At 31.9% G+C, this 16,285-nt stretch overlaps 1 protein-coding gene across 1 annotated transcript; it reads left to right on the top strand.

Annotated features, from left to right (window-relative positions):
* Window positions 1-221: 221 nt before the first annotated feature.
* On the top strand, window positions 222-12,938 carry LOC119611512 (chorion peroxidase-like). Its single transcript, XM_037967119.1, has 9 exons — window positions 222-572; window positions 6,770-6,958; window positions 7,030-7,273; window positions 7,342-7,739; window positions 9,542-9,931; window positions 10,105-10,607; window positions 10,704-10,862; window positions 12,255-12,574; window positions 12,642-12,938. The coding sequence occupies exons 1-9, from the start codon at window positions 350-352 to the stop codon at window positions 12,706-12,708; spliced, it is 2,493 nt and encodes an 830-aa protein (XP_037823047.1). The 5' UTR covers window positions 222-349; the 3' UTR covers window positions 12,709-12,938.
* Window positions 12,939-16,285: the final 3,347 nt, after the last annotated feature.

A 16,285-nucleotide genomic window follows, 5' to 3' on the forward strand; every position in this document is an offset into this window, starting at 1 on the left:
GAAGAATATTTCTTGGTGTTACACTCTATCAAGTACTTATTTATTTTACCCAATACTGTCATTTGAGTGTAATTAATATACTGAATTTTAAATTTGATTTTGCACTAAACTTCTATTTTTTCCTTCTCTCTTTTAATAACGAGTTAAAAAAGTAATAATAATTCCCGTTAGTTTCTTTTTCAGTATTACAAGATTTCTTTAGGTTCAATTTATGTCTTTTATTTAACAAAAGATCAGTTCAATGCAGAACTTCTTTTGTAATATAGTGCATTTGTTTTTTAATACATTTTTTATATTCTGCATTTGTTTTAATTAGTAACTTTTTAATTAATTTATACACAAATGCATCATGTTTAATTCGAGTTATAAGATGAAATTCATATTAATTGTATGGATTTTATTACAACTAATTGGAAACTGTTGTTGTCGTGGTTTTTCGGTGAAACCTTTAGTAAAAGACGGTACCACTAGTGCACCACATACACCAAGTATAACGACATCGCACGAAAAGGTAAAGGAGGAATCATCCATTTTAAATCAACCACAGGCCGTCGAGTATGAGGATACAAATGGTGGGTAGTAGCTAAAGACGAAATAATGAATTTAGTAGAATCGTCGTTAATAATTTTTTGAAATAAGAAAAAAATGTTTAAAAGATTTACCCCCGTATTCATAAAGATATTAATCGTTTATTTTAGTTTTATTACACAAATTTTCTATACAAAATCCTTACAATAAACCATCAACAATTTTATTAAGCATTTATGAATATAGGGGTTATAGGTTTGAAATCTTATTTCTAACGAAACCTACGAAATTATGATCCCAAATATTACAAAATTACAGCGACAATAGAAACTTTCAAAACTAACTGTACTAATTCGGCTGTGCCGAATTTTATATCATACTAGCTATACCCAGCTTGCTTTGCTGCCTTAAAAGCAACATCTATATGTATATGTATATAAAAGAGTAGCGTTACTGACTGACTGATTCATCATCGCACAGCCCAAACGGCTGAACCTAGAATCATGAAATTTTGACAGTAGATGTGTATTTGGTTATGTAGATCCACTAAGGAGGGATTTTTTGAAATTTGTACATTTACGGGTAAAAAGGGGGAAAAAACGGGTAAAACAGGTTTTCTTAATTATCTTACACAATATTAGTGATACAAGAAAAATTTTAAATGCACCTATATCTACTCTTAAAATAAGCAGATGGGTGTCTGGTACTTTTTTGAAACTCGTACTATTAAGGGATAAAAATGTGTAACAAAAGTGATTTTGGTACCTTTTTTGGCCCCTTATAACTTTTGAACTAATTAACATAATAAAATTTTTATAAATATTTTGGATACACCTCCCAAAATTATGAGACACCTGTTTCGTACTTTTTTTAAATTCAATCCTTTTTGGGTGTAAAAGGGAGAAAACTGGTACTTTTTTTAGCACATTAAGAAAAATTTTTCGGTTTATTGAATTATTCCTACTAAATTACGGACTAACTCTGTAATATTTATTGTAATAAAATTTTTGCTATTTCACAGGGGAAAAAAGTACCAAAAAGGAAAAAAAACGGGAAATTTAATTTTATTCCAACTCATTGAGCCAATTTTTATAAAATTTGAAAAAGTAGTTTATTTACTCACACAAAATAAGCTGTTGATATATTATTTTGGAATTCGAGTACTAAGTCCTATATAGGACCAAATTCGAGTAAATTGTTTGGTACTTTTTAAAAGCACTATTTTCTGGAACAAATGAATGCAGATTTGAATTGTTTGAATTTTATCTGTGATATATAGATTAAAATACGGAACATTTTGTAAACTTAATTCTCGAAAAAGTATATTTCTACGGGAAAAGGGGAAAAAATTGTATTCTTTATTAGTACTTTCCACTTAGGTAAATTTTATTCCACTTTTGGTACTTTTTCTTTCTTCAAATGATACTCTTTTTATGTTCTTTAATATGAATTCAAAACACATGATTATTACACGGTCCGCATTGAATAAGATTCTTTAAGAGATTCTTTAAGAGAGAACTTTTTAGTACTTTTTATCTCATAAATGGTACTTTTTTAATTTTCTAAAATATTCAACCTAGGAACATTAATTTTAACATATATGATCTTGACTGAATAATATTCTGTAAGTGGGAACTATTTGGCACTTTTCTATTCTTCAAATGGTACCTTTTAGATTCTTTATAATGGTTAACCGGAACACACGGTCCTTATTAAATGAAAATTTATTGAGAGAGATTTTTTTACTTTTTCGTTTTTCCGATGGTACTTTTTGATTTTGTTACAATATTGAACATAGATATTGAAAATAAAAATTTAAAATGTAGTGACCTTAGTGAATGAGAATCTACTGAAAGGGACTTTTGGTACTTTTTCATACATTAAAATTATATTTTTTAAATTGTACATATTATTGAACAAAGAAACATACAATTTTTGATTAAATGATAATCTATTAGAGGTATTTTATAGTACTTTTTTTAAAAATAGTACTTTCGAAATTTTCATTTTACTTTTGTAAATTATTGCAAGTTCAGCAATTTTTTCGAAAGTTTCCGAGACCCCCCACCATGAAAGTCCGCCCTTTCATTCTACAAAATGTTCAAATGAATATTAAAGTTCTTCGTGCAAAATTTGAATAATCTAGTTCTATTAGTTTCCCAGATAAACAAAATTTGGTATTTTATTCATATAGGAAGTGCTGCTCCCCTTATTGGTAGTCCGCCAATTTATTACCCAAAATGTTTACGTGGATGCTAAAGTTCTTCGTGCAAAATTTTAAGATTCTAACTTTAATAGTTTCCAAGATGAATGAATTTTTGTATTTAATTTATATACGAGATGCCACGCCCCCTGCTGCTAGTCCGCCCATTTTTTTGCCCTAAATAATCATATCGGACAAAATTTGAGGACTCTAACTGTTATATTATCTCAGCTATACAGATTTAATAGTTTCTTAATATGGGTGTGGCTCCTCACCCACTTGAAATTTCAAAATAAAAAGTTGCCTATAACCTCTTCCAAACATACACTGTGAAAATTTCAAGAAAATCTTTGCCATTCCTTAGTATACATATCAGTTCCATTTCCTTCAATTTTATGTATTCCTTAATCTTTGAACTAATCTATTGACTAGTTTAGTCACTAGTGACTAGTTGTTTGACAGATCTATTGAAAAGTTTATAAACTAGTTTATTGGTTGGTATTGGTAGTTATCTATAGACCAGTCTTTTAGGTAGTCTATAAACCGGTCCTTAGTTTATGGGTTTGCTTGGTGTTTTATTTTAGCAAATTAATTACTTTATCGACTAGTCTATTGAAAAGTCGGTGTACGAGTCTTTTGACCAGTATAAGGGCTGGCCTTTTAACTGTTCCTAGAATAATCTATATAATCTAGTTTATTAGCTGGTTTAGTACATAGTCTATCATACTGGTCTATTGACAAGTCTAAGAACTAGTTTATTGTCTAGTTTAGAGTCAACTAACTTGTCTTCTGACTACTGTAGTTACTGGTTAGTATATGGACTTGTCTATTGAACTAATCAAACTAATCAATGGACAGAAATCGGCTTAGTGACAAGTCTATTGACTGTTCTATGACTAGCCTATGCATTAGTTTATTAACTAGTATATTACCTTTATCGTTTGACTACGTTATTGAATGGTCTAGTCAGTCAGAAGTCTTTTGAATAGTCTATTGATTAGTCTATGGACTTATCTATAGATAAGTTTATGAAATAGGACTCTGTGGACTATTGTTTCTAGTCTTTGGACTAATCCAGTCCTATTTACTAGTTTAGACTAATTTATTGATATGTTTATTTTCTAGTCTAGTTTATAGAATTGGCTTTTCACTACCCTATCACCGGTCCTTGTATTAGTCTATGGACAAGTTGGCAAGTCTATTGACTGAACTATTGTCTATTGATTGAACTACTGATTATACTATTGACCCTTGAACTAGTCCTTTCGCTAGTCTATGGACTAGTTCATTGTCTAGTTTAGAGTCAATTGACTTGTCTTCTGACTACTCTAGTTACTGATCCTTTGATTGCTATATGGACTTGACTATTAAACTAATCAATGGACTAGTCCAGTGATCGGTTTAGTAACTAAACTTTAGTTACTAGTCTATTGACTAATCTATGACTTGTCTATGTATTAGTTTATTAACTAGTATTTTGTCTTCGTTGTTTGACTACTTTATAGATTGGTCTATTTAGAAGTCTTTTGAATAGTCTATTGACTAGTCCTTTTGATATAGACATGTTTAGGAACTGGGACCCTGTGGGCTAATATGTTATCAAGTCTATTTTGTCAAGTCTCTTATAGTCCTATATACTAGTTTAGAAACTAGTATATTAACCGATTTATTGATTGGTTTATTTAGTCTAGTCTATCGACTTAGCGATTCACTAATCTATCACTGTTCCTTTTATTAGTCTATTGACAAGTCTATGGACTTGTCAGTTGACTAGTCTATTGACTAGCCAGTTGACTAGTTTATTGACTAGTCTATGTATAACTCTAGAAATCTGTGGAGTAGTATTTTATCTAGTCTTTGGACTAATCTATAGTTTAGTGACTAGTATATTGACTGGTTTATTGATTAGTTTACTTACTAGTTGGGTTCTATAGTTGAAACGAAAAGTCGACTTTTAGACTTTTTTCATTTAGTTAAAAGTCGACTTTTCGACTTTTTGCATTTTATGAAAAGTATATTTTTCGACTTTTCGACTTTTTTCGACTTTTTTCGACTTTTCGACTTTCAGACTTTTCGACTTTTATTTACAAAGTCGACTTTTAAAGTTTTGACTTTTTTCCACTTTTTATAATTTTCGTCTATTTTTGACTTTTTTCTACTATTTTCGAATTTTTCGTTTTTTTTCCGACTTTTCGACTTTTTTCGACTTTTCGACTTTTTTCGACTTTTCGACTTTTTTCGACTTTTCGACTTTTATTGACAAAGTCGACTTTTAGAGTTTTGACTTTTTTCCACTTTTTTATAATTTTCGACTATTTTTGACTTTTTTCTACTATTTTCGAATTTTTCGGTTTTTTCCGACTTTTTACGACTTTTCGAGTTTTTTCGACTTTTCGACTTTTATTTACAAAGTCGACTTTTAGAGTTTTGACTTTTTTCCACTTTTTTATAATTTTCGACTATTTTTGACTTTTTTCTACTGTTTTCGAATTTTTCGGTTTTTTCCGACTTTTCGACTTATCGAGTTTTTTCGACTTTTAGACTTTCAGACTTTTCGACTTTTATTTACAAAGTCGACTTTTTTTACAGACGATAGTCAAGTTATCGACTTTTTTGGAACAAAATAGTCGACTTCGACTTTTCGACCTTTTTCGACAAAAAGTTGATTGTTCGATTATTCGAAAGTCGATTTATAGAACCCTACTTACTAGTCGAGTCTATCGACTTTTTTTACTACTTACTCTATGAGTGGTCCTTTTATTAGTCTATGGAAAAGTCTATGAACTAGTCAGTTAACTAGTCTTTTTACTGATCTATTGATTATACTATGGGCTGGTCTATGTTTAAGTCTTGGACTCTGTATTTTATCTAGTCTTTGGACTAATCTATTCACTAACTTAGTGACTAGAATATTGACTGATTTATTGATTAGGATGCAAATTTTTCAAATCGTCTAAGTCTAAAAATAGTCACATTTTGAAGGTGCCCTACTTTGAGCTCTAGCGCTGCCCATGGAACAACAATATTAAATCTTATCGCGATCGGACCAGAAATGTCAAATTTATTTCCCGAATATTTTGATTCTGCCCCACTGTGGATTGTAGCATAAGTACTACATTTATGGGAGTTTTGACTATATTCCCGTTGGGTACACGTTTGTAGGCTTTTGAAGATTTTGGAAAAAATATCACCTTCCTAAGTCCTTTTACCTGGGCCCATTGTACTTTTAGCGCCCATCTTTTTGACGTATAAAAAGTACTTAATATGTGGCGAGGATACTGTCTCTACGAAGACCTTTGGATTGACCTCTATGAGGACCTCTGAATGATAGATAAACTTATCGGTCGAGTTTTATCTACAGTATAGGATAAAGCAATTTATCTTTTACAACATAAATGTAAAATTTTTTCAAAATTTCGACGGATTAAAAAGGGGCCTTTTTAGAGGCCCCAATTTTTATAATTTCCTGCAGTTTTCCGATCTTGGATCCATAAAGTGACATATTAAAAAATGTTAAGAAAATGATTTGGAATAATTCTATCTGAATTTTGCGCACAAAACGTATATAGAAAGTTGGCCAGCTGGATGGACACAACTTAATTTGACTCAGAATGTAATTCTAAGCCGATTGCTATAAATAATAGATTTTGTTCAAATATTAAAATCCATTAAAAACCCAGTTTTTGATAATTTATTTATTATTAAATTAAGTAATAACAACAACAAACAATTTTATATTATTAACAAGTTAAAAAAAATAAGTTTATTAAACATTCATAAATATTATTTTTGTTCTTAAACCAATAAATAATATCAAAAAAACTCCCCCTTTTTTCCAAATTAAAAACCACAGCTTAATTAATTATTTAATCGGCTTAAAATTAATGTAAATTAAGCAAAACAAGTAAAAATCTATTAAAATGTTTAACTAAAGAATATGCAAAAAACTCTGTATGTATTATTATTTAAACAAAAAACAATTTAAACCAAATCTATTTTTTCAAAAATCAATACTTAATTTCTCACTTTTTTCAACAGCAAATCATAAAAGTCATGGCTCGTCTAGTTTGCTGAAAAAATGTGATCCCTGTCCGGAGGGTATATTGTGTGTGCCCCAAATACAATGTCCAGCCCATGTACGCATGAGAGACCACGAAAAACCACAAGTATGTGATTTGCCTGGTGGTAAATTTGGTTTCTGTTGTGTCACCGGACAAAATCATACAGGTAAGTAAAAATAGCTGCAGTTAGAGTTAAATTTGGATGTTTTTAAACTTTTGCTATAAAATTTAAAATAGCTATACGTTTGGATAAGGCACGCATGCCGGGGTTGAGTTTTATGCCTCCCCATGTGGTTGAGGAAGCTCGTTTAAAGTTTCAACACTTAATGCATCAAATAGCCATGGTTCCCATAGCTCCGGGTCATCCAGATTTTGTGCATGGCATGGTCTTTCATTCTACGCCACATGAAGATGTGCAAAATTTCCATTTAACCAATTCGGCCATGGAACAAGTGATAACAACTCAGGTGTTTACTAAAAAGTAAGAAATATTTCATTAAAATGCTTAAATAAGAGTAACCGCTAAAATAAATGTACCTCCCCCCCCAGAGAACAAATCCCTGTCGATGACATCATTACCAATAACATAGAGGTTGAGTTTAAGCAGACCCCCTTGGGTCACAACTGTCAGCCGCCACGACCTTGCATTAATCCCCGAGCAAAATATCGTACATTTGATGGTTCTTGCAATAATCCTCATCCTTCACGTTCTCATTGGGGTTCTGCTGGTCAGCCCATGGAACGTTTACTGCCGCCCGCCTACGAAGATGGTGTTTGGACTCCACGCCAGCATGGAAAAGATGGTTCATTGCTGACAAATGCCCGTGATATTTCGAGAATTTTAATGGGTGATGCCGATAGGCCTCATCCTAAGCATAATTTGTTGGTTATGCAATTTGGTCAGTTTGTAGCGCATGATGTCTCGCAATCGGCCTCCGTGAGATTGGGTGAGTTTGGATGGACAATACTCTGAAAATGTTGCTCCCAAGATTTATTTTGTAGAAAAGTGTTTTCCATGGGCAATTTTCTATAAAAGAGTTTTCTTTTTCCACTCTCTGTTTTCTAATGTAATGTAAAGTTACTTCTATAGATAGTTTTCCATATAAAAGTAGACAATTTTTTTCTATCAAAAAGTTTCTTATAGAAAATATTTTTCTATGGAAGATTCTCCTATGTGAAATTTTCCATAGAAAAGTTTCTCTTGTAGAACTCTTTAATTGAAAGGTTTTTTCTATAGAAAGTTTTCCACAGATAAGTTTCTTCTATAGAAAGTTTTCTATTTAAAGTTTCTTCTATATAAAGTTTTCTATAGAAAGTTTTCTATAGAAAACTATATAAGTTTTCTATAGAAAAGTTTCATCTATAGAATGTTTTCTATAGAAAAGTTTATTCAATAAAAAGTTTTTTACAGAAAAGTTTCTTCTATAGAAAGTTTTCTACAGAAAACTTTCTTCTATAAAAGGTTTTCTATAGAAAAGTTTCATTTATAGAAAGTTTTCTATAGAAAAGTTTCTTCTATGGAAAGTGTTCTATAGACAAGTTTCTTCTATAGAAAGTTTTCTATAGAAAAGTTACTTCTATAGAAAGTTTTCTATATAAAATTTTCTTCTGTATATAGTTTTCTTAGAAAAGTTTCATCTATAGAATGTTTTCTATAGAAAAGTTTCTTCTATAGAAAGTTTTCTACAGAAAACTTTCTTCTATAAAAGGTTTTCTATAGAAAAGTTTCTTCTATAGAAAGTTTTCTGTAGAAAAGTTTCTTCTGTAGAAAGTTTTCCACAGAAAAGTATATGCTATAGAAAGTTTTCTACAGAAAAGTTTCTTCTGTAGAAAGTTTTCTATAGAAAAGTTTCTTCTGCAGAAAGTTTTCTATAGAAAATTTCTTCTGTGGAAAGTTTTCTATATAAAAGTTTCTTCTGTAGAAATGTTTCTATAGAAAAGTTTTTTCTATAGAACGTTTTCTATAGAAAAGTTTCTTCCATAGATAGTTTTCTATAGAAAAGTTTCTTCTATAGAAAGTTTTCTATAGAAAAGTTCTTCTATAGAAAGTTTTCTATAGAAAAGTTTCTTCTATAGAAAGTTTTCTATAGAAAAGTTTCTTCTACAGAAAGTTTTCTATAGAAAAGTTTCTTCTACAGAAAGTTTTCTATAGAAAAGTTTCTTCTACAGAAAGTTTTCTATAGAAAAGTTTCTTCTACAGAAAGTTTTCTATAGAAAAGTTTCTTTTGTAGAAAGTTTTCTATAGAAAAGTTTCTTTTGTAGAAAGTTTTCTATAGAAAAGTTTCTTTTGTAGAAAGTTTTCTATAGAAAGTTTTATTCTATATGAAATTTTCTCAAGAAAATTTTCTTCCATAAGAAGTTTTCTATAGAAAAGTTTGTTCCTTAAACAATTTATTCCATTGAAAGTTTATTATCGAAAAGTTTCTTCTATAGACATTTAATGTTTACTATAAAAAAGGTTATTCTGTAGAAAAGAATGTTTTCAATAGAAAAGTTTCTTTGATATAGAATGTTTCTTTTATAGAAAGTTTTCTATGGAAAAGTTTCTTCTGCACTATGTTTTCCATAGAAAAATTTCTTCTATAGGAAGAGAGGAAAAGTGTTTCTATATGAATTTTTCTATAGAAAAGTTTCCTCTTTCTTTTCTGCCGAAAATATTCTTCTTTAGAAAGTTTTCTATAGAAACGTTTCTTCTATAGAAAAACCTAGTTAAAGTTTTCGCACTTACTCTCTTCTTAAATCCTTGCAGAAAACGGTGAACTGGTTCAATGTTGTGCTCCCAATAATGCGGCCGTTCTGCCGCCCGAGCGTCGTCACTTTGCCTGCTTCCCGATTGAAGTCGATCCGAACGATGAGTTTTATGGTGTGTTTGGTGTACGTTGTATGAATTTTGTACGTTTATCGTTGGCTCCCAATACCGATTGTCGTGCCAGTTATGGTAAACAGCGTAGCAAGGTTACCCACTATTTGGATGCTTCTGCGGTATATGGTTCGAGTGAAGAAACAGCTCGTGAATTGCGTGTATTTAAAGGTGGAAAATTGCGTATGTTAAATGATTTCGGTAGAGATTTACTGCCATTGACTAATGATAAGCATGCCTGTGAAAGTGATGCTCCGGGCAAGACATGTTTTAAGTCGGGTAAGTAAAAATTGCCATTTATTGCCATTTTAAGTTTTTAAATACTTTGTAACCATTTTAAGTTATGACTTTATAGTTTGCTTTAAACATTTCATATTACTACATAAATTCCTTTCTAAATATTTATTACAAATGTTGACATTGAAATCTAATATCCACCACCTTCGACACAGGTGATGGTCGCACTAATCAAATCATTTCCTTAATTGCCATCCATATATTGTTTGCCCGCGAACACAATCGTATTGCCGACATACTCGCCCATCTAAATCCTCATGCCACCGATGAACTACTGTATCAGGAAGCACGTCGTATTGTCATCGCTGAATTGCAACACATTATTTACAATGAATACCTGCCAATTGTCATAGGACCGATGCAAATGAAACGTTTCCGTTTAGCCACACAACATCATGGCTATAGTGCTGATTACAACGGTGAAATGAATCCGGGCATAACAAATGAATTTACTGGTGCTGCCTTTCGTATGGGTCATTCGAGTGTCGATGGTCGTTTTCATGTACAGCAGGAACACGGTAGAATTGATGAAATTATAAATATACCCGATGTCATGTTCAATCCATCACGTATGCGTAAGAGAACGTTTTACGATGATATATTGAAGACAATGATGGTGCAACCGATGCAGAAGGTGGATAGTGCTATAACACATGGGGTGAGTTGGTGGGGGCAGGGAGGGTTTTTTGATTTGAGTATACAATGGAGATTTATGGTGTTGTGCATTTCTTTTTTGTTCTATTTTATTTTTTAGTTGAGTCGTTTTTTGTTTCGTGGTCATAATCCTTTTGGCTTGGATTTGGCTGCATTTAATATTCAACGCGGTAGAGACCAGGGATTACGTAGTTACAATGATTACTTGGAAGTTATGGGTAATCGTAAGATACAGAGTTTTAATCAATTGCCAGTGGAGGTAAGAAATTATTTTGATTTTCGACTGGATTCTTTTCTCATCTTAAAAGTTGACTCTTTATAGTCATATCAGTCGAATCTATAATCGGTCTATAGTCGCTATATAGTCCACTCTATAGTCGGCCTATAGTCCACTCTATAGTCGGCCTATAGTTGACTCTATAGTCGGCTTATATTTTACTCTATAGTCGGCCTTTAGTTAACTCTATATTTGGCCAATAGACTCTATAGTCGACTCTATAGTCGACTATTTCTATTGTCTTTATTGTCAAACTATAGTCGGGTCTATAGTCGGCCTATAGTATACTCTATAGTCGGCCTATAGTTGGCACTATAGTCGGCCTATTGTTGGCTCTATAGTCGGCCTATAGTCGACTCTATATCCGGCCAATAGTTGTCTCTATATTCGGCTTTTAGCTGACTCTATAGTCGGTCTATAGTTTACTCTATAGTCGGCTTATAGTAGAGTATATGGTGGTCCTATAGTTGACTCTATAGTTGGCCTATAGTCGACTATTTTCAACTTTACTGTCAAATTATAGTCGAGTCAATAATCGACCTACATATAGTCGGCTCTTCAGCCGGCCTATAGTTCACTCTTTAGCTGGCCTATAGTTGACTCTGTAATCCGCCTATAATTTACTCTATAGGCGAATCTATTTGACACTATAGTTGGCCTTACATCCGGTCTACAGTTGACTTTATATTTGACCTTTAGTTGACTCTATAGTCGGGCTATAGTTTACTCTATAGTCGGCCTATAGTCGATTATATGGTTGGTCAATAGTTGACTCTATATTCCACTATTTTAAAATCTACTGTCAAACTATAGTCGAGTCTATAATTGACCTACATATAGTCGAGACTGTAGTCGGCCTATTGTTGACTCTTTAGCAGGTTTATAGTCGACCCGTAGTTGACTCTATAGACGGACTAAATTTGCCTCTATAGTCGGCCTAAATTTGACTAATTGGTAGTCCTATAGTCGACTTTATAGCCGGTCTATAGATCGCCGGTCTATAGTTGACTCTATAGTCGGCGTTATATAGTCGAATATTTTCAACTCTATTGTCGACATTATAGTCGTCATTGTAGTCGGTCTGTCTTCTTCCCTATAGTCGGCCTAAATTTGACTCTGTAGTAGTCCTATAGTCGACTATATAGCCGGCCTGTCGATGACCCTATAGTCGAGCAATATAATACAATATTTTCAACTCTATTGTCGACTTTATAGTCATCATTATAGTCGGTCTGTTTTCTTCTCTATAGTCGAGGCTTATAAACTTTTTGTAGACGACTCTATAGTCAGTCTATAGTCGGTCTTTGATTCGATCTATAAATTTTTTTACCAAACTTCTTTCCGTTAAACTTTTTCACAACAAATCCTCTTCAGGTTGGTCGCAAACTTTCTCAAGTCTATCGTTCGCCCGATGATATTGACCTATGGGTAGGAGGTCTACTAGAAAAAGCCGTAGATGATGGTATAGTCGGTAGTACATTTTCCGAAATTATAGCCGATCAATTTTCACGTTTCAAATTGGGCGATCGTTATTATTATGAATATAATAAATCAATAAATCCAGGTGCCTTCACTATAGATCAATTGCACGAAATACGTAAGGTAACCATGGCTCGTATAATCTGTGATAATGCTGATCATTTAACGCTGCGAGAAGTACCACCAATGGCCTTTGTCAGAGCCGATTTTCCAGGGTGAGTTTTTAAGTTAAAGAATTAATTTAAATTGACATTTTATTTTGTAATCTTTTTGGGATTTTAGCAATCAACCTCTTCGATGTGATAGTCCCCATATACCGGCAGTCGATTTAGATGCCTGGCGCTTTTAAATAAATGCTTTTAATATTTTATTTCTCTTATTATTTAAATTTATGTATTTATTTATTAACATTTTGCAGGAATGAGTAATTAGTTATTATTTCACTTTTTGTTGTTTGGAAAATATTACAGAAAAACTTTTTTATTATTTTTTTTGTATTAAAATGCAAACATCATCATTGTACTTGTAATGAAAGATATATAAAACAAGTAGAAAATAAATATTTTCCAGGAAATTCTATTATTTTGTTTTTTTTTCTTACATTTTTTAAGGAAAATCTTTGTCTGCAAAGATTTTCTTGTAATTAAGTTACAATTTTGATATAATCGTCAAGTTACTTAAAAAAACCGAATACATGAGGAATGAATTATAATACTCTTGAAGGATTTTGATAGATAATATTTCCCAGGATGCGATTTAAATCTGGGTGGTTTAAATTTCATTAAAAAAATTAAAAATCTTAATCTTTAGGCTGCAAATAATTAAAAGTGATTCGCATCAAATTAAATACCGTTTTCACGGTAAATGACACTTAACACCGAAATGCTCTAGTTATTCGTATTAAAAATAGATATTTAAAATTTATTTTCTTACTGATCTTGACCGTCTATTGTATTTAGAATATTTTTAGATTTCATTTGAAAAGGTAAATAAGTAAATTATTACAAATATTGTTTGTTTATTGTTTACCTAAAGTGGCAAAAAAAAACATGTTATTTATATTGGGCAAATAAGTTATTGTATTTTATTTTGGTACCAGTTTATATTTTAACTACTAGTTAGCTACTATATTTGTTAGAATGGAAATATGTTTGGAAGTTTCCAATATATAGACTATAGTCTACTATAGTCTAGTCTATAGTCTAGTCTATAGTCTAGTCTATAGTCTAGTCTATAGTCTAGTCTATAGTCTAGTCTATAGTAGTCTATAGTCTAGTCTATAGTCTAGTCTATAGTCTAGTCTATAGTCTAGTCTATAGTCTAGTCTATAGTCTAGTCTATAGTCTAGTCTATAGTCTAGTCTATAGTCTAGTCTATAGTCTAGTATAGTCTAGTCTATAGTCTAGTCTATAGTCTAGTCTATAGTCTAGTCTATAGTCTAGTCTATAGTCTAGTCTATAGTCTAGTCTATAGTCTAGTCTATAGTCTAGTCTATAGTCTAGTCTATAGTCTAGTCTATAGTCTAGTCTATAGTCTCTAGTATAGTCTAGTCTATAGTCTAGTCTATAGTCTAGTCTATAGTCTAGTCTATAGTCTAGTCTATAGTCTAGTCTATAGTCTAGTCTATAGTCTAGTCTATAGTCTAGTCTATAGTCTAGTCTAGTCTAGTCTATAGTCTAGTCTATAGTCTAGTCTATAGTCTAGTCTATAGTCTAGTCTATAGTCTAGTCTATAGTCTAGTCTATAGTCTAGTCTATTCTAGTCTATCTAGTCTATAGTCTAGTATATAGTATAGTCTAGTCTATAGTCTATAGTCTAGTCTATAGTCTAGTAGACTAGTCTATAGACTAGTCTGTAGTCTAGTCTATAGTCTAGTCTATAGTCTAGTCTATAGTCTAGTCTATAGTCTAGTCTATAGTCTAGTCTATAGTCTAGTCTATAGTCTAGTCTATAGTCTAGTTATAGTCTAGTCTATAGTCTAGTCTATAGTCTAGTCTATAGTCTAGTCTATAGTCTAGTCTATAGTCTAGTCTATAGTCTAGTCTATAGTCTAGTCTATAGTCTAGTCTATAGTCTAGTCTAGTCTAGTCTAGTCTAGTCTATAGTCTAGTCTATAGTCTAGTCTATAGTCTAGTCTATAGTCTTGTCTATAGTCTAGTCTATAGTCTAGTCTATAGTCTAGTCTATAGTCTAGTCTATAGTCTAGTCTATAGTCTAGTCTATAGTCTAGTCTATAGTCTAGTATAGTCTAGTCTAGTATAGTCTAGTCTATAGTCTAGTCTATAGTCTAGTTTATAGTCTAGTCTATAGTCTAGTCTATAGTCTAGTCTATAGTCTAGTCTATAGTCTAGTCTATAATCTAGTCTATAGTCTAGTCTATAGTCTAGTCTATAGTCTAGTCTATAGTCTAGTATAGTCTAGTCTATAGTCTAGTCTATAGTCTAGTCTATAGTCTAGTCTAGTCTAGTCATAGTCTAGTCTATAGTCTAGTCTAGTCTATAGTCTAGTCTATAGTCTAGTCTATAGTCTAGTCTATAGTCTAGTCTATAGTCTAGTCTATAGTCTAGTCTATAGTCTAGTCTATAGTATAGTCTATAGTCTAGTCTATAGTCTAGTCTATAGTCTAGTCTATAGTCTAGTCTATAGTCTAGTCTATAGTCTAGTCTATAGTCTAGTCTATAGTCTAGTCTATAGTCTAGTCTATAGTCTAGTCTATAGTCTAGTCTATAGTCTAGTATCTAGTATAGTCTATAGTCTAGTCTTAGTCTATAGTCTAGTCTATAGTCCTAGTCTATAGTCTAGTCTATAGTCTAGTCTATAGTCTAGTCTATGGTCTAGTCTATAGTCTAGTCTATAGTCTAGTCTATAGTCTAGTCTATAGTCTAGTCTATAGTCTAGTCTATAGTCTAGTTATAGTCTAGTCTATAGACTAGTCTAGTCTAGTCTATAGTCTAGTCTATAGTCTAGTCTATAGTCTAGTCTATAGTCTAGTCTATAGTCTAGTCTATAGTCTAGTCTATAGTCTAGTCTATAGTCTAGTCTATAGTCTAGTCTATAGTCTAGTCTATAGTCTAGTCTATAGTCTAGTCTATAGTCTAGTCTATATAGTATAGTCTAGTCTATAGTCTAGCCTATAGTCTAGTCTATAGTCTAGTCTATAGTCTAGTCTAGTAGTCTAGTCTATAGTCTAGTCTATAGTCTAGTCTATAGTCCTAGTCTATAGTCTAGTCTATAGTCTAGTCTATAGTCTAGTCTATTAGTCTAGTCTATAGTCTAGTCTATAGTACTAGTCCTATAGTCTAGTCTATAGTCCTAGTCTATAGTCTAGTCTATAGTCCTAGTCTATAGTCCTAGTCTATAGTCTAGTCTATAGTCTAGTCTATAGTCTAGTCTATAGTCTAGTCTATAGTCTAGTCTATAGTCTAGTCTATAGTCTAGTCTATAGTCTAGTCTATAGTCTAGTCTATAGTCTAGTCTATAGTCTAGTCTATAGTCTAGTCTAGTCTAGTCTATGTCTAGTCTATAGTCTAGTCTATAGTCTAGTCTATAGTCTAGTCCTATAGTCTAGTCTATAGTCTAGTCTATAGTCTAGTCTATAGTCTATAGCTAGTCTATAGTCTAGTCTATAGCTAGTCTATAGTCTAGTCTATAGTCTAGTCTATAGTCTAGTCTATAGTCTAGTCTATAGTCTAGTCTATAGTCTAGTCTATAGTCTAGTCTAGTCTATATCAGTCATAGTCTAGTCTATTAGTCTAGTCTATAGTCTAGTCTATAGTCTAGTCTATAGTCTGTCTATGAGTCTAGTCTATAGTCTAGTCTATAGTCTAGTCTATAGTCTAGTCTATAGTCTAGTCTATAGTCTAGTCTATAGTCTAGTCTAATAGTCTAGTCTATAGTCTAGTCTATAGTCTAGTCTAGTATAGTCT

This window comes from Lucilia sericata, unplaced genomic scaffold (genome assembly GCF_015586225.1).
Source record: "Lucilia sericata isolate MDLA Ls3-8-SP2 unplaced genomic scaffold, ASM1558622v1 Contig001468F_arrow, whole genome shotgun sequence".
Classification (NCBI taxonomy): Eukaryota; Metazoa; Arthropoda; class Insecta; order Diptera; family Calliphoridae; genus Lucilia; species Lucilia sericata.